The sequence below is a fragment of the Triticum aestivum genome, chromosome 7A, assembly GCF_018294505.1.
Source record: "Triticum aestivum cultivar Chinese Spring chromosome 7A, IWGSC CS RefSeq v2.1, whole genome shotgun sequence".
In the NCBI taxonomy this organism is placed as follows: domain Eukaryota; kingdom Viridiplantae; phylum Streptophyta; class Magnoliopsida; order Poales; family Poaceae; genus Triticum; species Triticum aestivum.
The window spans coordinates 38,914,577-38,936,637 of record NC_057812.1 but is presented as its reverse complement, the minus strand read 5'-3'; the positions used below and the strand labels follow the sequence as shown (position 1 = coordinate 38,936,637).

The 22,061-nt window shown below is 43.9% G+C and overlaps 1 protein-coding gene across 1 annotated transcript; it reads right to left on the bottom strand.

The window, feature by feature from the left end:
- Positions 1–15,511: 15,511 nt before the first annotated feature.
- On the bottom strand, positions 15,512–21,607 carry LOC123152478 (probable potassium transporter 4). Its single transcript, XM_044572008.1, has 7 exons — positions 20,857–21,607; positions 20,307–20,406; positions 18,115–19,812; positions 17,760–17,982; positions 17,363–17,656; positions 17,017–17,277; positions 15,512–16,934 (listed from the first exon to the last, which is right to left on the bottom strand). Exons 3-7 carry the CDS (start codon positions 18,157–18,159, stop codon positions 15,697–15,699), a joined length of 2,061 nt encoding a protein of 686 aa, XP_044427943.1. The 5' UTR covers positions 18,160–19,812; positions 20,307–20,406; positions 20,857–21,607; the 3' UTR covers positions 15,512–15,696.
- Positions 21,608–22,061: the final 454 nt, after the last annotated feature.

Here is a 22,061-nt window from a genome sequence, read left to right as displayed (position 1 = left end):
GGCGCGCAGATTGTCTTCGGCATTGCAAGGCGGGTTCTTCTCCAAATTCCGAATACCTGTCGAGTAGTGTTTGGTTTCCCATGAATGTTGCACTCCTTGGCTTCTATGCCTAATAATAGCTATCCTCCACGTGTTGAGCGAATGCGAGAAATTGGGGCATTTTTACACTTGCCACCATAACCACGTGAGTAACTAGTCTATTTAAAGAGACGGGGATCCTCAGATCCAGATCACACCATCCTCCCACAGCGACTATCCATCGGAGCGTGCCCGGAAAAAGTCCATCCCATCATGGCCGGCCATCGCAGCTCGTCCTCTCGCTCCCGTGGACTTAAGCCAAGCGTTTGGAAGAAGTGTTTCGTCCCCCACAGCCAATTAGTAGAGTTACAGACCCAGGGGTTTCTCCCTCCAGCGTATATGGTCCCTGTTTGAGCTGGACTTGCCACTTACAACGGCAGGGAGCAAGCGGAGAGCTTTCCCAACCCATCCATGGGGGAGCGGGTATGCCTTGTCCCCTACTTATTGAGGGGGCTTGGATTTCCAATCCATCCGTTCCTCCGCGGGCTCCTGGAGTTCTATGGCCTCCAGCTGCATAACTTTACTCCCGCCTTCATATTACACATCGCTGGCTACGTTGCCCTTTGCGGGCTGTTCTTGGGCTGCGAAGCTCATTTTGAGCTATGGAAGAGGCTATTCTGCCTCGTACCCCGTACACAGGAGGGGTCAATATATCAAGTGGGCGGAGCCGAGATATGGCGCATCGCCGGGACCGGATACCTGTCCAGTACCCCTAAGAAGACATCCGAAGACTGGCCTTCGGAGTGGTTTTATATGGAGGACGTCCCTCTTCTGGACCCTATTTGGATGGGCCTTCCTGAGTTCGATAACACCCCTTTGAAGAAACGCCGCAGCTGGCGCCCTCGGAGCCCCCAAGAGGAAGATAACAGAGAGGTCATTTACCTGATGGGCCGGATAAAAACGCTGACCAAATCAGGATTGACAATAATCGAGGTTATGTCAATATGTATAATGCGGGGGGTGCAGCCACTTTAATATCGGGGACAACCCATGTGGCACTTTAATGGAGAAGACGATGCCACCCACTGCGGTCGTAAGGGACCGGACTCCGTCGCTGCTCTAGCAAAAATACTGTCCGATTCATATAAAGGAGAGGAAGAGGAGTTCATCCGCATTAAGCCAAGGGATGGATTCTCCATGTACAACCCCCCAAACTGGGTGAGCTGCAACTTTCTACTCCAGACCTTCCTGCATTCTTCGTCATAAGTATTTACCTTTCTATTTCATAGCAGGAACTTCGAAAAGTCATGAGGGAGGTGATACGACCGGTTCTAAGTGTACCGACAACAATGATGGCACACAAGCTAATATTCAGGATCCAGTTGTTGTCGCGCCAGTAGTAGTCTCAGAGGGTGATGTATATGTTTCAACCTGGATACAGCGGAAATACGAAGACGCTGATGAACAAGTCGCCATTACATGCGTGCATGCAACATGGTGCAACGATCAGAGCAAGTTTAGACAAATGACAATTACATTGGCCAATCAGGAAATTACACATGAGTCAACTAAAGGAGCAAACCTAGAGCTGACCGGGTGCATCATTGGGTCCATGCTAAAACAAACTAGTACATGCACGCACAGTACAAAGGGAGTTTGCTTTTATCTTTTGGAGGAAATAGATCGGCCAAGGATTGCTCATGAATTTGCATGCAAGTTACGTACTTTGATCAGAGATAATAAAACAGGAGACATATTGGCTGATTTGTTGGGATCCATCAAGAAGATAAAAGGCAGATATTTATTTCTGTTTTTACCGCCTCCACGTAAAGAGGAAAGTGCTCAACGTGGAAAGAGTTGGAGGTTATTTTTATATGAAATAGACACGATGTGTTTTTCAGGGTAGACACCTGTATCAAGTTTTGGAGGGATCTTTAGAAAACCTCTGTGTTGCGATTTCTCTTCGTGGAAATTGTTTTGCACGTGAGTACCTTCGTCGAGATTGGTTTTCTCGTGCTGGGCCGCAAGGTTCAAACCCTCTACTTCGTGTACATCGCGTGCGTGGGCGAGAGGTTGCTACTGCTGGTGGTGGAGTGTCGTGAAAGGTCGGGCCGCAACAATCGATCGGACCTCACATCGAGTTTCGGTGTTATATCAGGTGGTATTCAGAGCAAGGTTGTTCACGACACTATGGAGAAGGTGACGAGCGCATCATCATTTAGTAAGTTAAGCTATGGATTTCAGTTGGAGGAGGAAGGCCGCTGGGCCGGGCTTTTTCACACCCGTGTGGTGGTGAGAGAGATCGTGTGCCATGACGATCGATCACATGAGTTTGACCAACGCCGCAAGCATCGAGATGGTGGAGAAGTTGGAGCTATCAATGACACCACATCCACAACCATACTCGTTTTGTTGGGGTTATGAAGAGCTCACTATCACGCACCAGACCAAGGTACCGTTTTTTTTGGGAAATTATTTTTTTGAGGTCTTGTGCGACGTGATTTCGGCACCGATGATTTCGTGTCACTTATTGTTGGGCGAGCTATGGTACAGAGAGCATGATGTTATGTTTGATTGTCTAACACACACATATACCCTCAAGAAGGGAAAGAAGTACGACCTCGTGCCCATGGGAGACGACCGTTTTATTGCTTGGAGGAAAGAACATCTTGAGAAGATTAATAAGCAGAAAGAAGTAGACAATAAAAGGGTCGAAGCTGCTGAAATTGTCACGGTTGTCGTTCAATCTGCAAATCAAAATATTGTTCAAGAGATCGCCTCAAAACCGAGGATGGTTTTGTTTCAAGGGGAGGAGGATGATACGACCGGTTCTAAGTGTACCGACAACAATGATGGCACACAAGCTAATATTCAGGATCCAGTTGTTGTCACACCAGTAGTAGTCTCAGAGGGTGATGTATATGTTTCAACCTGGATACAGCAGAAATACGAAGACGTTGATGAGCAAGTCGCCGTTACATGCGTGCATGCAACATGGTGCAACGATCAGAGCAAGTTCAGCCAAATGACAATTACATTGGCCAATCAGGAAATTACACATGAGTCAACTAGAGGAGCAAACCTAGAGCTGACTGGGTGCATCATTGGGTCCATGCTAAAACAAACTAGTACATGCACGGACAGTACAAAGGGAGTTTGCTTTTATCTTTTGGAGGAAATAGATCGGCCAAGGATTGCTCATGAATTTGCATGCAAGTCACGTACTTTGATCAGAGATAATAAAACAGGAGACATATTGGCTGATTTGTTGGGATCCATCAAGAAGATAAAAGGCCGATATTTATTTCTGTTTTTACCGCCTCCACGTAAAGAGGAAAGTGCTCAACGTGGAAAGAGTTGGAGGTTATTTTTATATGAAATAGACACGATGTGTTTTTCAGGGTAGACACCTGTATCAAGTTTTGGAGGGATCTTTAGAAAACCTCTGTGTTGCGATTTCTCTTCGTGGAAATTGTTTTGCACGTGAGTACCTTCGTCGAGATTGGTTTTCTCGTGCTGGGCCGCAAGGTTTAAACCCTCTACTTCGTGTACATCACGTGCGCGGGCGAGAGGTTGCTACTGCTGGTGGTGGAGTGTCGTGAAAGGTCGGGCCGCAACAACCGATCGGACCTGACATCGAGTTTCGGTGCTATATCAGGAGGTCCACAGCCCATCTCCACAACCAAAGGACCCTGACTAGGCCCTCGACCCCGGACTCGAAGAAGATCCGGACACATTTGTGGAGCTCATCGACAGGACGTTCTATCAGTTAAGCTGCGACGGTGTCTTGGTGGCCATCATAGCCGATTATCCTGGACTGCTCCCTGCATCGCATGTAAGTAAAACCGGAGTCCCAACTTTCGAGAAGGATCCCTATTTTTCGCACTTCACCTACCGCACACATATGGTGTCTTATAGGGAAGGCCCTCGGGACGCCATGCCGAACCCGTAGTGATTCACCAACAAGGGGCACCGAAGCCGGGTAGGCTTAAAAGGAAGGCGGTTAGGACTGAGACACCGTCGCAGAGGTATGAAAAAGAACCCCGCTCCGTGGTTGTCGTCTTTTAAAATATAATAGCGTCCATGGTTCCTGGCAGAAAAAACGCTCGCCGGACCATATCCGGAGAGCCTGCTGGCCAAGCCTTCACCAGCCGGGCTCCAGAGCCGGACTTAGAGGAAGATGCTAATGTGGGGCCAACACCGGATGTTCCTCCTATAGAGGATGCGGATAGACTGTCCGCTACGAATTTTGAAGTGGAGAGTGCCATGAATCACAGGCGTCGCCGGGCCGTACTCCGCGACGCTTGTTTCTCTCAAGAGGCGTTCGATGCCTTCAACTCAGGAGACGCGTACATCCGAGCTGCTCAAAATGGTCTTGCCCGAGCCACGGACCAGTATGTGAAGGATATACGGGTAAAAAAATCTAATAATTATGTATATCAGTAGCCCCTGAGACTTGAAACAGTTGGCACAACTGATTTAAGGATCATTGTTTGCGTAGGTTCTTACGGAAAAGAATACCCAGTTGTCTCAAGAGTTGGAGGAGTGCAAAGCCCAGCTACGGGCCGCAGTTGCCGCAATGAAGGAGTCCGAGAAGGCCCCATCTGGTAACACTTGCTTTTGTCTAAAAGAATGACATGTACCAGTTAGTATTCGGCATGCATGCAAATCTAACAATAGATTCTGCAGATGATCCCGGAGTGAATCCGGAGGTCGTGCGAGGGGATGAGCAACATGCTCAACGACAGTTAAAGGATGGCGAGTGCGTGCTTACGCAGGTTAGGCGGGAGAAAAACGATCTCCAAGATGCCAATACCCGGCTGGGTGTTGAACTGAAAGATGTTCGGGCCCAGCTTGCTGACCCCGTAAAGAAGAATAAGAGGCTTCGACGCGGCATTTTTAGTAAGTGCTTGAACGAACTTTTATAGAGTTCGGCGAAGTATTCATGTGATGAGTAAGAAGATAAACTTGTGTGGTTCAGTCACCGGATCAACTGTTAGATGCCTAGATGGTACTGTTAGTGTGTTACTACACCTGAAATTACAACTCAGCTAGCAGCTTCCTTCACAGTCCTGCCGACCTCACCGAGCTGCAATTTCTGAGTAGTTTCCGTACACTAACTCTCGGAGTTACAGATGCCTTCAAGCACAAGCTCGGCGACCCCCAGCAAGGTGACCGAGCATGGGCAGCCGCTGGCTGAGCAGGAGAAGCTCACCGCCGAGGCTGAGTTTAGAACTACATATAGGTAGGTAGATGGATGAACATGAGATACCTTTTTTCCTTTTTCTCCTGTTTATCTAGATCGGCCGATCACCAAGGCATGTAGCTGTTTGTAATTATATTGGAAGTGCAAGCATTCTCACATAGATAATAGAAAATGGTGGTAATCCGCTCAGGGAGTGATTCTCTCTAATTCATGGGAGCACCCACAGGGCTGTAATCGCCGTGAAGATTCAGCAGTTCGCTCTCACTAATTCAGGGCGCGTCGAAGGCACCGCGACGGTGGGAGTCACTATACGGATATCAGGCCAGTTGCATTATTTCTTGCCTGATATTTTTATTTATTGTTGCAGACTGGGGTAGGATGCCGAAGATGTAGAGGTTGTTGCTCCAGTGACGCTGGAGCCCATTCAAAGGAAGAGAATATGCGCGTTTTCCCTCCTAACCATTTGAGTAGTGTTCTGTGCAATTTATGCACATTTTGAAAATTTAGTTATAGACGTCGAATTTATCTCCAATCATCTATTGTGCCGTATCTTCTACAATCTTTCATATTTTAGCATGAATTTTTGAAAATGTGTGTTAGAAAGCTTGTATATCATACATGGATTGGAAGCATACATGTGCTATTTTCTTCTGATTATCTCCTTTCAGACTGTTCGTGGTTTCTAGATCAGAATAATTTGTTCTTAATAGCTCTTTGGGTCTTAGAGAGTTCAGAGTAAGTTCTTACAACAATCGTTACTGGATAAATCATGTATGATACCATGCTCGCACCCTTATTTGCAGCTGTATTTCAGGTTTTTAGCACAATCAGAAAAGTTTTGTTTTTCTGCTTTTTGGTTAGCACTGATGATAATTTGAACCTGTCAGACGGGGAAAGATATGCCCAGTACGAGTGCATCTTGATTCAGTTTGAGGAGAAAGAGTAGTTAATTCAGCTTGTGGCATGTGTCCACACTTGTTAACCAATTAACCCTTTTCCATTTGTGTCTTAAAAGTACTTTTGTTAACACTTGCAACCTACCAGAGGATCTACTTTTGCTAATAGTGGTCAAATAAAAGAGGATCCAGAGTTCCATACTCTGTGTTGTACAGAATTATTCTTCAGTTTTGCTAGAACTCATCTAGATGAGACATAATTTGATCTCATTCACCTTTTATAGCCATTGGATGTGATGCTATAAGATGTGTGTGTGCTGATGTGGGTTGTATCTGTCCTTGTATTCCAGGTGAACGAGACCAAATTATATCTCATCTAGATGAGTTCTAGGTACTCCCATTATTCTTTGCCAACAATAGTTTTGCTAAGTTTCTCTTGCCTCTCAGTATTACTACAGAGATTTAGAAACACAAGGAATTATTAACGATGAAAGAACCACAGATAGATCTGTGATTTCTCCATTGGCCAATAATTCGACTGCATATTTTAGGAACCACAAATAGCTTTGGGTATTTTCTTTGTATGCATTAATAATTTATTGAGAACTGAAATAAATATTTTACGTCATATTTATTTAAAACTTTTTGTATTAATAGTGCAAAGCATAGATTTATTTTTCTACGTTTTTATGTTTATTTCCCACTAGACTGAGAATATTGATTATACTAGACAAGTAGTCATTGTTGCTTTGATTCAGAATGAGAAACATTAATATTTCTGAACCATTGGTACAATTAGTTCACACCAAACCATTCAAAGGTACTGTACCTCATGTTGGTGAAGATGGCAGATTTCAAAAACATGGTGGCGAACAAAGGTTTATATTGCAGGCGCCTCTGATTTCTTAAGTTCTTAACAATTTAATGATCGCCCGTTACTATTCTCATCATTATTATAGATAAGAATGCAAGACCGGTGAGTTTTCTACTACCTCGACGGTAATTAAGATGACAAGGAAATACACGGGGAAGCAGATAACTTGGATCATACGGTGTCACAAATTGTGTTGGCCAATGTACTTTGCAGCTCAGACAAGGACCTTTATATGCACAGCACAATTTTGTGACAGTAGTCTTTTTAAGCAAAATGACCCTATGAACATACTTATCATTAGTTATTTCCTGGAACTTTCTATCCAGCTAAACTGGAGCATCAGGTAGCTATCACACACATCCTTTTGAGAACAAGAACACATTTATTTATATGCTTGTCTTGTTTTCTGTTCGTGCTTGAAGGAAAATAGTCTAGCTACTAGAGATTTGAGCTGAAGCACAAGCCTTTCCTCTTGGAATTGATTTAGAACCCAAAGGAGGAGTTCCTATCATCAATGCTAGCTGTACATTCAAATGGATATGCTTGTGAGCTCTGCTCTCTAAACACCCTAAAGATAATAGATGTTATTTTGTACTTTATAAAGCACCCTATGATATTTCTAGAAAGTAAGGTCATGTAGGAAAATGGAGCGCTCCATCTTTGGTTATTCTCTACTCAGGTGTTTATTGCAGTGTTGTCCTTTTTTATCTTTCAGTAAAGTGCAAAGAAGCTCCTTTTTGTGAAAATTGTTATTTCCTTATGGTGACCATTTCCATACGAACAACTATTGTTTGCTTGCCGTTTTTCTGTTGCATCATGTCCATTCCACAACCTTTATATGGAATCCGAAGGTAGTTGAATTCATGCTATTTTATTATGATTTAATGCCTTACTATGCATTTCATCTTCTGATGGTAGATTTTTTTTTGCGCTTGAACATTTTAATAAGTTGTTCAAGCCTTCTGAATTTACTTCATTTTAATAAGTTGTATGTGGCGATTTAACTGTCTATGCCCCTCAGGTTTGAGAAGAAGCACATCCCATTACTATTACATGGCAAAATCGGCTGCATGGCAAGGAGAAAGTCGCAACTCCGCCATGGACTTATGTGGCGATGGGAGTAGAGAGATGGCAATTCATGCTGGTAGTGCTATAAGGCCACGCCAGGGTTTGTGACATTGCCGGGTGCCGGTATGTTTCTACCATTGGCCCTTGTAAATCCCTTTAGTGAAAGGGCCGTGGTTATTAGAATAGAGATCGTGCATTGCACGTGCAAGTTTGGTAGAGACGTGCATTGCGCGTGCACATTTACTAGTAAACTGAAAGCAAAGCACCGATGTGATTATCCTGGAGAATGCATGGCAAATCAATTGCTTTGACACATGTCAATTCACCACTGCTTGTCCTGGATTTGCTACATCATCAAACAGTGTGCATCATTATTTTAACAATGTTTTTCCTATTGGATAAAATTATGCCTACAGAGTAAAAAAAAATCAACCAACAGTTAGTGTGATATTGTTGTTTAATGGTGGAATAATGTTACCACCAGAACAGTTGTGGAAGGCATGATAGAGTGATCTCCACACTACATTGAGCACGAGAATAAATATATTCTTTGTTCTCCCTAGCTACTACTCCCCCTAGTCAAAATTTCATATGCTGGTTCTAGCACTCCTGAAGTAGCATATCCTTAGGGAACAAGCAACATGTACCTAAAAATAGATGATTCTTGTCTTCTGCAATGGAAGTTTTACAAAGATGAGCATTCATGCAAATTATAATTATGGCCACAATAGAAAGCGATACTCCATCCGTTTTAAAATAACTTACGTTCTAGGATTTTTTCTAAGTCCAACTTTTAAAGTTTGACCAAGTCCATATGTAGGAAAAATCTGCAAAGATCTACTATATCAAATATAGATAATATGAAAATGCATTTCATAATGAATCCGATGAAGTAAATTTGGTTTTATAGATATTGATATATATTTATATAGAGTTGGAACAACAATGGACAAATTGCAGCTTCAACCATTGAGACCAATCATATCTTTGACAACACAATGGTTATCACTGAGGTTCTTCGAAAGCAATGCCTCTAGAAACGGAACAACAAGTGAGCACCACCGTCGCCGGATCAAACCATCAATGGCTAGATCGTGTGATTTCACCCTGAAGATTAGGTTCGAAGAAAATGAAACAAGGTAATGACACAAAAGTGTTATTGATAGGTATGAACAACTAGGGTCAGGCCTACAGTTTTCAACCCAGAGTTCAAGAGTTGGTACTCGGGAAACCCCACCAAGTCGAAGTCCTCCTATGTTTTCACATATGCTTTCAGTGATCCCAACAACTACATACGTGCATAATCATGAGGTCAGATTCAACGCAAATGATGGCGATGCCTGCAAAAGCATGCAACTGAGCCGAGACACAAGTTGCTCACCACACCAAGCGTCGAACAACGAAAGCTTGTCGTGACACGGACGACAAAGCTATTGATGAGGAAGGAAGCTCACTAGCACCGCTAAAATCACTAACTCGGCACTCTGGTAGTCCCACACAATCCTAATAGATGGTAGTCGGTGCAAGATCTGTATCGGACAACACCCCCACATGCAGCAACTTGCTTCGTTATCCTCGCCTCTGGCAGCAAATCACTGTTCGACCAACATACCAATGAGGCGGAAACTCCAGTATGATCAGACAATACCCTCGCTGAATATTCTCAACGTTGTCGTTGCTTAACAACCTTCACCACTGCCTCAAGTTGCCACACACACATCGCCTCATGCAGTCGTGCACAAACTGCAGGGGGTCCCGTTGTGTAGCATACACCATGTGGCTTGAGAGGAATTCGAGTGCATCCACAGATATGGAGCACGACGGGCCTAACATTGCCACATGATGTCGGGCAGCACAACACGATGGCGATGTGGGGTTTAGGAGGCTAGGAGATTGGTTGTGGGTGGAAGGGAGAGAAAGCGGACAAGGGTCGCCTCCTACGCCGTTCGGCAGTCCCGACGGCCTTCTCCGACGGTGGCAAGAGGAGGTAGAGCAGTAGTGATGGAGGCTTTTTGGGTGGCAGGCCGGGGGCCTCCGAAGTTGCTAGGAGCGACCCAGAAGTCAAGTCTCGGCCTTCCTGTGACCTAGCATGGCAGTGACATCCAATTTTCATTACTTGTTGAAGTCATTTTCATTATCTCTGAAACCTTGAATACCATCCATTAGTTGTCGAATATAGTTGTTGAGAACCAATAGAAATAATGTTTCGTGAGAACCAAACCCCTATTTAGAGCTCCTTGGTGTAGTTCTACAATTGCAAAAAGCAAATATGAGTAGCAATCGCTTAACTATGAGAAGACAACACATCGAGGCTGTCTACTAGGCGTAAGTACTTCTATAACTCCTTGTGCTAAGATAACGCAGGAGCTTGTCATGTAGCACCATGTACTTCGATGATGGTTCCATTTGTAAGTCCGGACGAAGAGAATACGCAACATGATGGCCAACCCCTCCTTCTCAGTGATATTTTGCAACCCCATGTTGATGGCACTAGTAAAGAATAAGGCTGAGCATATTTCCCGAGATATCCTAATCCTATGTAGCTCACCGGCAAGTCAGTATTGTGATCTCTAGGTGATAGCATACCACCCATGCGGAAAACAAAACACTATGATATAATTGGATCCTCGTTCAATAGAGAAACTAGAACATGCTTGGAAGACTATATATATCGCGGCTGCAGTGTGGGAATGAGTGCACAAAGGGTGATCTCCTTAATTAGTTCCAACCGCGCTTGCTGGATGGTTAGTTGTCATCATTGTTCATGCAGACATGTTTGGTGGGTACATCTAGTTCACATTGAGCTTCATATCAGTTTCGGTTGTCTTATTTAGAGCATAATAATATTTTCTCAAGTTCTTTTTTTTTCTGAAAAGGAGGATGTACCCCTGCCTTTGTAGTAATAGTATTGCTCTACTAGATCACATATCAACTAATTTAGCAGAGACTTCAGTTATCCCGTCTTTGTGTGAAGAGCTCTTGCATGTACTATGTCGTATGTCATGTGGATAGGAGACCTGATCATGTTTATCATTAAAATATACTACCTCCGTTCCTAAATGTAAGTCTTTTTAGAAATTTCACTATAGCGACTATATTCGGATGTATATAGACACCTTTTAGAGTATAGGTTCACTCATTTTGATTCGTATGTAGTCTATAGTAGAATCTTTTAAAAGACTTGTATTTAGGAACGGAGGGAGTAGTACGTATGTTTCCAATGTATTACTGCATGGCGCCCACTTTGGGTGGTGATGGTCACACCATATAGCATACGGGGAGTCATACGGGTAACATTGTCACCCTGAGGGACCTGGCGCCCTGCCTCAAGGCTAATGACCACGGACAGCAGTGGACGGTCAGGCTGGCAAAGTTGTAACGTTGAGGGAGAGGAGTCGGAGAACAAAGATGAGGAAGCTGGAGTGTAGTGATCACATGCCACGCGGTAGGGATGCAAATTTTGAACATTTAGGGTGTGTTTGGTTTCTGAAATGGACTGGAATGTCACGGGGCGGACCTGTTCCTGGGCCTAGTCCTCGCGTTTGGTTCATGGATGGAACGGTAACCAACTCGTTCCCGCAGACCGAATATTCGGCCCAGATACGGAACCGAGTGGAACCTCTAAATCGAGCGGACGACAAGGAACCGTCTCCCTCGTCTCACTCCCGCAAACCCCATCGACCGTCACCTGCGCCGCCTCCCCTCGTCTCTCTCCCTCCTTGATCTGCTCCGCCGCCGTGATTCCTTCGAATCCTCGCCGCCGGCTCACTCTTCTTTTCTCGCTATCTGCAGCACCACAGGGGAGTCACGGACGGGGCAGAAGACCCTCCTCCCTCCAACTGGAGCTGCGTGGCGGCGTTCTTGCAGTGGGGCGGCGGTCTAGGTGTGATTCCGGCGGACTCATGGTTCGCTCGTTAGTTCGTCCGTTCGGGATGTCTGCTCGTCCATCCGCAGTTCGAGCCTCTCCTTCCTTTTTGTTTCCTCAGATGGGCAAGTGCGTGAGGACGACAACAAGCAGCGGATGCAGCGCCGGCAGGCAGCGCTGGAAGCGACGGATTGATTTGTTGAATTCTGCAACTCGCCGCAGCAAGCAGTGTACAGATGGTTCTGTATTTGTTAAACACAGTACAATGTACGTATGTTACAGAATGAAAAATACATCGTTAAGTATGTCGCTGATGTAAATTTCGGATTGGATGTATATTGTTTGGCTAGTTCTAAAATGTTTGTTTGTACAAGAATGCACTTTGTTAACTGTTTGTGCTGAAAACTAAAATAAATATGTTGCTGAAAATTCACATAATATGTTTTTCAGTTTGCAAAGGCTGTATTTGTTTCAGATTCTACACCATCTATATGGGAGATAATCTCGCCATCCATATGAAAGAGATAGTGGAATCAATTTTGTCCCATTCAATGTCTTCCAACCAAACACAAGAACGTAACCGTTCCGTTCTATTTTTTTAGCTCCAACCAAACATAGGAATGGAACCGACCCGTTCTCCTGGAATGGAACCATTTCATTCCATTCCATTTGGTTCCTCAACTAAACACACCCTTAGGGTACCCACCAGCCCTCCTTCGTTCAACCAAATTAACTAAGTTTTCAAAAGTGATACTGGATTATGTGAAATACTAGAATGTTCATGTGACCACACCGATCCATTATTAGGTCCAACGCAATGTGCCATGCTGAGTTTCTCAAACCCTGCAGCAAGCCAATCCCGTCATCCTTTTATCCCTCCTGCTACATCATTTTCTTCATGCACGATCATTCTTATCCAGACTTATTTTTCCTTTGCTTCTTCGAACCCTAAGAACATCCCTCCCCTGCTTTGCCAAAGGGATTGGCAGCTGGCAGCAAAGCACCAATACGACATTACTGGAGAATGCATGGGAAAGCACTTGCTTGGAGACATGTCAGTTCACCATTGCTTGTCCTGGATTTGCTACATGAGCAGACAGTGTACATCATTATTGTTAGATAATGGTTTCCCTATGGGATAAAATTATATCTACAGTGTCAAAAATTTCAACCAAGAGTTAGTGTGATATTGATGTTTAATGGTGGAATAAAGTCACCAGAGGACCAATTGTGGAAGACAAGATAAAATTATAGATGTGTTCTCCAGCCTATTTTTAGAATGAGAATATATATATATTCTTTGTTCTCCCTACCTACTCCCCCCCCCCCCCCCCCCCCCCCCAAGTCAAAATTCCATATGCTTGTTCTAGTACTTCTCAAGTAGCATATCTTCAGGGATAAACCAACATGTACCAAAAAAGAGATGATTCTTGTCTTCTGTAATGGAAGTTTTACATAGATGAGCATGCATGCAATTCATAATTATAGCCACAATAGAAAATGATACTTCCCCCGTTTCAAAATAACTTATTAAGTTCTAGGATTTTTCTAAGTCCAACTTTTAATCTTTCTCCAAGTCTATACGTAGGGAAAATCTGTAAAGATCTACCATATCAAATATATATAATATGAAAATACATTTCATAATGAATCTGATGAAGTAAATTTGGTTTGTAGATAATGATATATATTTATATAGAGTTGGTCAAACCTAACGAAGTTTGACTTAGGACAATCTTAGTACCTCAGTTACATTGAAACAGAGGAGCAAATCACACGGGCTTAGATATAACAAGAAAAAGAAAACCATAGCACAGATAAGCTATGGCCTCCATTCTCCATTTCCCCTTTTCAGTACTAGTTGTTCCCAAGTTCCCCTCGTCTCCTGTGGCCTTTTCAGCTATAGGGCGTGAGAAATCATGGATCAAACATTTGGACTACAGTTCAAATTCTTTCTATGTTAGATTTGTCTATTTTTAGCAATGACGCCTATGTGGCAGAAGTGACAGTATACACATAAAAATGTCATTGCTTTGTCCTCATCCAGTTCTAGACTGATCTCGTCCAGTTGTGATCGACATTGGAAAGTCTATGGTGTTTCGGTCCCAGGATCATCGGCCCTATATATGATAAAGCTTTATTGATTAAGCTGAAATCAAGTCCTGTTTATAAACAACAGAGCAAGTTCAGCATGCAGTCTGATTTTCATGGTTAATGTGAGTTGTGAAATCAGAAAAACCATGGTACATCTTGCATTGCATCATTGCAAATTTGCAGTGCTCCAAAAGCTAGAGACAGGCAGGTAACCTTCTCCTCACAAGGATGAGGATGGAGTTCAATGTAACCACGCACTAGGAAAAAGCTAAAAAGATGATTATTCTTTAGACTCTTCAAGATCTCAAATGAGTACATAATTTGAGAAGCCAACACCTGCAGATTTATGTGGATCACTCAGCATCATCATGTCGTCCAAGAAGGGTTGTTGCAGAGTGGGCAGAATTATGTACGGCCTGCCAATAATTGAAACCAATTTCCCATTCATTTAGATATAATTGATCCGATTAGGTTCTACAAAACTGGGAAGTCCAATCTTAGTAGCAGCAACAATTCCACACTATAAAACACAGTTTGTTAGCACTACTCTTTAACTGTGGCATAGAACAGGGCATGTGTCATAATTGATTTAAGAGGGAGAAAAACATAAATTTAGAGGAAATCTCGGAAAAATGAAATAAACAAAAAAAATCACGGAAAAGTGCTCATAATCAGAAAAAATAAGAATTATCTCAAAGCTACCCGAAAGCCATGGAAACAACTTAGAATTAGCAAAATAAAAACTAAGAAACATGCTAATAGCAAGAATCCTAACGTACATATGAGATTAAAGATGAAACTCCCAAGTTAACCAATCCCATATGAGTGTTGAGATCCATGGTTCAAATTTCGACACTTGGCTAAGCTAATTAGTTTAAATTTGATTATTTTTCACTGGATGTGTGGGTTGGAAGGTTATATATATATATATATATATATATATATATATATATATATATATATATATATATATACAAGAAATGACCACCGACCTCTACATCCCTTGTATATATAATTGATGCACATAGATATATTTAACGGAAAAGAGTTACTACCAAGTCATTTCTCACTCCAAGGAATTAAGAAGCAAAACACTCAAGTGATACAAAAGCATGCATCACAGAGTCTATTAAGAAGTTGTAGTCCAAAGAAAGCAAAGAAGCACCTGTTACCATCTCTAAGTAAATGCACCAAATAGTCAATGTATTTCGTCGCTCCACATGTTGCAATAGGAACTATTTATGACACCAATTGGTATCCATGCCAACAACCTGAAAAAATCCTGATAAAGACCAGACCATTGTAGCCCACAATTGGCGGCGAAGTCATCGCGACCAACATAAATTACCCACAACCACAAGAATTAATATGCTATACCAAAAAGCAATTTTTTCAAGTATATCAGAAACAAATGCCATGATTGGGGTGGCGAAGAAATTTGGAAGCAATACTTTGAGCTGAAAGTTTCCAGAGTACCCGAAACTCTTAAGTTATGGTTGCAAAAGCTTACCTTCCGCAGCATGTATACATGCTTTATTCCATGGCAACCTTCATACTGAGGTTTACTTACAAACGCCATTGCGTGGCTACTACAGGTAGCTGAAACAACCGAAAACCAGAACGATTTATTAGCACGCACTGCGTCATACATATGCAAGTGTGTGCAAGCGTAGCGTCAGGCCTTGGAGAGCATGCCGATCTCGACGCACTGCTGCAGGGGGATCCCAAGTGCTGGCAGCGCCGACCGGCACGTGCTGTGCAGGAACTCGTAGAAGCCGAGCAGAACCCGGTCGAAGAATCCCGTGTCCTTGCCAACGTGGAACCTCATCTTGCCCCTGATGTGCACCACCCCAGCCTCCCTCGCCTCCTCAAGCAGAGCCACCTCCTCCTCGGTGATGTGGTCCCGCAGGGCACCCACCACCAGGTCAGCGAGTTCGTCCTCCTCGGTGTCGAGCGGGTCGGCGTAGCCATACTGTATCGTGCACCCGTAAACCCCGTTGGGCCCAAGCCGCCGGATGGCCACACGGTCCTTGGCATCGACCTTGGCCACCAGGAGGTACCGAAGTGTGAGGAAGATGGTCACCTTGTGCAATGACCGCATGTTCCTGATGTAGTGCGCGAGCACCGGTGTGAGCCAGTCCTGCATGTTGCTGTAGAAGAAGCAGAGCCCGGAGACGCGGTGCACGTCAGCACCAGCGAGGAGCTCACCGAGCCGCTCGAGTGTTACCTTGTTCGCCATCTCGTACTCCGCTTTCCTCTGTCTACCATAGTACCAGCCGAACATGATTAATGCCAACAACAATGACACTGCAAACGGCATCCACCCACCTTTGAGGATCTTGGTACACACTGCGCTCACGTAGGTGCCCTCGAGGATCAGGAATGGCACGAAGTAGAGTGCCACAAGCACCACATGCGTGTCCCAGATGATGAGCATCACCAGGGAGAGCAGGACGGTGGTGATTAGCATGACCATGATGACTACCACCCCGAACGCGTTTCCGATGTCCTTACCATCGCCGAGACCGAGGATGGCACCAACACAGAACAGCATGAGTATGTAGTTGGTTTCCGGCGAGTATACCTCCCCTTCCTTGTTCCTGGAGGTGTGCACCACCTTGACACGGGGGAAGTAGTCGAGGGCTACTGACTGCTTGATGACGGAGAAGGTGGCTGAGATCAGCGATTGACTTGCCACGATAGCTGCCAGTGTCGCAATGACGAACATGGGCCAGTACACGGGACGCGGCACAAACTTGTAGAACCCATCGCTGAAGTCATCGACGTTGTTGATCAGGTACGCCGTCTGCCCAGCATAGGTGAGCACGAGGGAGGGGTATATGCTTGTGAGAAATGCGATCTGGATAGACCTCTTGCTAAAGTGTCCAAGATCCGCAAACATGGCCTCGGCACCTGCATGAATTAAAACGGTAAGTTTGTCAATGGAGGACATTACAACTGTCCGTGAAACAGATAAAAACTTAAATGTACATGCCAGTGATGCAGAGAACGGTTCCACCGAGCAGCTGCCAGCCCCTTTTCTGGTTGGTCATGAAGAACATAATGATGTAGTGTGGCGACAAGGCCTTGAAGATGCCAGGGTAATAGCGCCAGATGCTGTAGATGCCGATGATCGGTGTGGTAAAAGTCCACGCAGCCATGATTGGCGAGAATATGAAACTCACTTTCGACGTGCCGTACTTCTGCAGCAGGAAGAGCCCAATGAGGATCGCTGCAGACACAACCTCCACCACAGCTGCAAAACATTAATCCCAGACACACTATTAAGCACAATCCTTTGTTGCAATGAAGAAATTCACAACTTTGGATTAACTGCATACGTTTACTGACGGATGGGAAAGGGCCTCTCAGTCCATCTATAGCAGACAAGACTGAAATAGCAGGTGTGAGAATGCCATCTCTGATTAGCATACACATGCCCAATATAGCAGTGAGGAGCAGCAGCCTCCTGGCGACAATGCTGCGCTCGATGAATCTCCTCAGCCTGCTTGGCCTTCTGGTCACAGCAGGCTCAGTCGAGACCAGATCCTCTTCTTCGATGTAAATCTTTTTGGACGGGAGGATGCCGATGTTGGCATGCTGGCAGAGAAGAGAATACATGGCAAATGTGCCACCTGCATTTGAAAAATAACTCCCATCAAGTAAGAAATCAAGAAATATACGGTCTGGCCTATTTATCATTGATAGCTTGGGAGAATCTCTGGTTAATTTTGTTACCTTCACCATGATCATCGGCATGCAGAGCTATGCATATGTACTTGATGACACCGATCAGAGTCAGGGTCCAGAACATGATGCTGTATATCCCCAGGTAGTCTTCCTCGGTGGGATTGGTCAGATTCATCGATGGATAAACATAGAGAGGTGAAGTGACGAGGCCACCGAACACGACACCCAATGTCTTGTAAGCTAGGACCAGATCTTGGTGGAACCCCTTCTTCTGCAGGAAAGACAGACTTAAATCGACTGGTGTGAAGATATACAATTATTATTGATTACTGTTTTAAAAGGAACAAATTAATCCCTAAAAAAGGGAAAACTCGTATCGTATAGCTATCTCACAATTACATACCTTGTCATCTCTTCCCGCTTCAACGTCCATTGAGACTGCTGCCATTGCAATCTGTGTGGGACAGCAGAGCTTGGATGAATCCTTGGAACCTTTGCCCTCGGAGGCAGTCTGTCCCACGAATAACAATGTTGAGAGGTTGCAGTACTTATAGAAGATAGAGATTGAGACCACGAGGCTCCATAGCTCCCCTAAAAAGGAAGAAAAAAACAGAAACGGGGTGGAGGCGGGGCCTGCAATTCCCCAGCCAAATTATGCTCCCACCAGCAGATGCCACAAGCCCCACAGCCAGCTAAAAGCTGGAGGATATTTGCATATTGCTCTGAAGAGGATGTCAAACCCTGATGTGGAGCTTCTAAAATGCACCCTGATGTGGAGGATATTTGCATATTGCTCTTATTGAAGTCTTCGATTCTCCGTGTCGTTCATGCTGTATATGAAGATTAGGTCTATAGTATATCGCCTCGCTGCTCAATTCTGCCTGTGCACACCTTCTTAGGTTCTCTCAACATAACCTGGCCAGGATGAGTAGGAAGAACAAGGATACAATATGCATGTATGTGCCAACTCATCGAAGAAAATCATATATTAATGATAACAATCAAGGTAGATTGATCATAATCATGTTCTACGACTCATAGTGGTCTTTAGAGAAACAGAGTGCAATCATGTTGTAGCTCCAAAAGAGGGAAGTGTTATTACATTGGCACTACTGGAAAGTGGAAACACCCTGTAGTCCCAATGCAGACTACTTATACTTCATCGTAGCAGTAGAATACATGGTTAGAAGCAATAGCTATTGGGCCATGGTGGGTTCCTGAAGCTCTTCAGCAATCCCATCCTCTTTTTATCCCCTGCTAGATCATATTCTTCATGCACGATCATTTTGATCTAGACTTGTTTTTTATTTTTATTTCCACCAACTATAAGAATATGTCTGTTGATTTTTCCAAAGGGATTGACAGCTGACAGACCTTGTATTAAAGCAGGTGACCGAACTGACTGCAAAGCACTAACACAAAAGTCCTAGAGGATACATTCGAAAGCATTTGTTCCGACACATGTCAGTTCACCATAGCTCACCCCACATGTGCAACAGGAGCAAGACAATGAGTATGGTTAATTCGTTATTGACATAAACAAAGGTTTTCCTACGGGGATAAAATTCGCATATCGCATATAAACTCCTACAGTATCATTTTTTCCAACTTAAAATTAGATGTGATATTGTTGTTTAATGGTGGAATAAAGTGACCACACTAACATTGGCCAAGATATGTTTAAAAATATAGATATGATTCCAGACCTTTTTTTTGGCGAAAAGACTCCAGACCTATTTTGGACAGGAGAATATATATTCTTTGTTCTTGCTAGGTAGTAGGTACTACACCCAACTTCATATGCTGGTTCTATCACACCTAAACTGCCTGGCCACTGTGATTTGTGAAAACTGAAAACATGTGGTACCATATTGCATCATTGCAAATTTGCAATGCACCAAAAGCTGGAAACAGACGGGTAATGACCTTGTGCCCACAATGATGGAGATTAATGTAAGCACGCACAATCAAAAAGTTAAAAGATGATTCTTCTTGCCACTCTTCAAGCTGTAACTAAGTTCATACTTTGATCAGGGAGCCCACACGTACAGATTCGTGCCAATCAACAAACGAGTGCAGAGTGGGGAGAGCTGCCAATTTCCTGTTCATTTTGATATAGTCGATCAGATTAAATCTTACAAATTAGTGAAATAAAATCTTTGAAGTGGCAACAATTCTGGACTAGAAACAAAGTTCTGTTAGCCTGGTTTACAGCTATGACGAACATATGTGGTACTCCCTCCATTCAGAAATATAAGATGTTTTGAATATTTTAACATAGACTACGACATACGGACTAAAATGAGGGAACAAACACACTAAAACGTGTTCATAACTCTATATACATCTGATTCGCAAAAAGTTAAACATCTTATATTTCTGAAAGGAGGTAGTACATATTACCAGACTGAGCATCAATACTGTAACTTTAGCAAAGAGGACGGGTTTCAGACATGTCATACATCAGATTTTTAGAACTGCATCGCAAAAGGACATATCCCTGTATTCCGTGGTCCTTTATAGCCACATAAACATATGGTTAAGATATATGTAGATGATAGACAATGCTGCAAGTGCTTTAATTTCGTGACAAACCTGCAGAGGCTGCTTACAAATATAGTGTTTTGGATGTGCTTCTGAAGTTCCTCAATTAGATCCTTTGGGAGCGCACACCTTGGGACAGGTTTTGAATGTCCTGCAGATGTGTTAGTATGTTAGAAAAAACAACATATTAGGTTTAGGCCAAACAAGGAAACATCTCATTTCGGTTATCGGGGGAACTAGACTGACAGTATGTATCATGAAAAAGCTCATTACTAATCCTATTATAGATATTGTCTGTTGGTTTAAAATGGAAAGGAGAATGAATAATATTTTGACATATAAAAAAAGGGGCCAAGTTTAAGACATCAGTGAACCCAACTAAGGACTGTATAGAAGTTATCTACATGATGGGGGGAAACTGTATGTTAATTCCTATACAACGATAAAAAAACTAGGGAAAAAAAGAGTCTGCACAGTGATTCTTGGGGAAAAGTACCAAGTATTGGACTAGTGGACTGGGATCACAGAAACCAATCTATAATACTAGTAGAAACACAACTATAATTTTCAGTCAGAATAGATTCATTTATCAGGAGCGAACCTCTGAAGCTGGCCTTAACACCTGCCCCTGTGAAGGGCAGCTTCTCAATTGATGACCTATCTTCCAGACAGCATGTATGCCTATATACAGAGCCTTATCAAGCATGGCATCAGCAAACATACATACACCCTGTTTTATTCGAGGCATGTGTTCTAACCGGCTGAGCTAATCAATTTATGCCCAGTTGGTTAAACCAATTGGTTAAAAACTAATCAATCCTCAACTTGTCGTGGCTGAGCTAACAAATTGACCACCAAATAAGGCGAAAACAATAGTAATAATGATAAGCTCGACTGAAACTAACTCCTGCATCCATTCTGCAAATTACCAATCTCTCGTCAAACCTCACAGGCGAATCAAGCAGTTGATAAGGATCCGTTATCGCAACAATCTCAATTTATCTCCTTAAAAATAACTGTCCCAATCTAAACACCAAGAGGAAGGGGAAATTCTCAAGCCCCAGCACCCGATTTCCCAGATCTAAAAGGGATGCATTGTAGAACACTTCCCTTGATTGGGGTCGCATTGGAAACCGCGGGATGGCGAACGGCGACGCCGCGCCGAGCTGCCAACGTGTAGGGGCACCACGCGCCCCGGTCCAGTGCAAACCCAAACGTCGGGACGAGACCAGAATAGGGGGCAACGGCGTGAGGGCCGAGCACGTCGAGGAGGAGGTCGAGGTCGCCGTCCTCTGCCGCCAGGGAAGTGGCCGGGACTTGCGCTACGGCCGGGCGTCAATGTGCTGGGAGAGATCACGGCGGCCGTCAGATTCTGCTTGGGAGTTATAGGATCGTGGCCGTCAGATTATGAGGGAGCCCACTACTCTGTCAGATTGCTCATAAAATCTTAACTCCTCAAATCTGAGTAGTTAAAAAATGTGCCGAGAAGCTATGCTTGCACTAAGAAAACGCTTGTTGCATCCATCAACACAACATTTGCAACAGACGCGCCTAGCAGTTAAAAAAATAGACACAACATAGGGCCATTGCAGCATGTCGCTGTGTGGAATTCAAAAGAAAAAAAAGGATGTCTCTGTGTGTTTGCGGGGCGTATAATAAGCATTTGTGTGACCATGCGAGGAGCACTGCAGGAGGGCTTCGGGGTACAAGGGACCAAGTGCGATATCTTTCTAGACGATCATCTGGTCTTTTCCTCCGATCATATGGTACTAGTGAATTGCAGTGTCCTGGATAGCCTCTAGCACT

Bases quoted from the DNA above. Each gene is read 5' to 3' on its own strand.
- LOC123152478 (XM_044572008.1), bottom strand. From the start codon at position 18,159: ATGGCAGCAGTCTCAATGGACGTTGAAGCGGGAAGAGATGACAAG. The intron at 17,983-18,114 runs GTATGTAATTGT...TCTTTCCTGCAG, and splicing joins AAGCGGGAAGAGATGACAAG to AAGAAGGGGTTCCACCAAGA. The intron at 17,657-17,759 runs GTAACAAAATTA...TTTCAAATGCAG, and splicing joins TGCCGATGATCATGGTGAAG to GTGGCACATTTGCCATGTAT.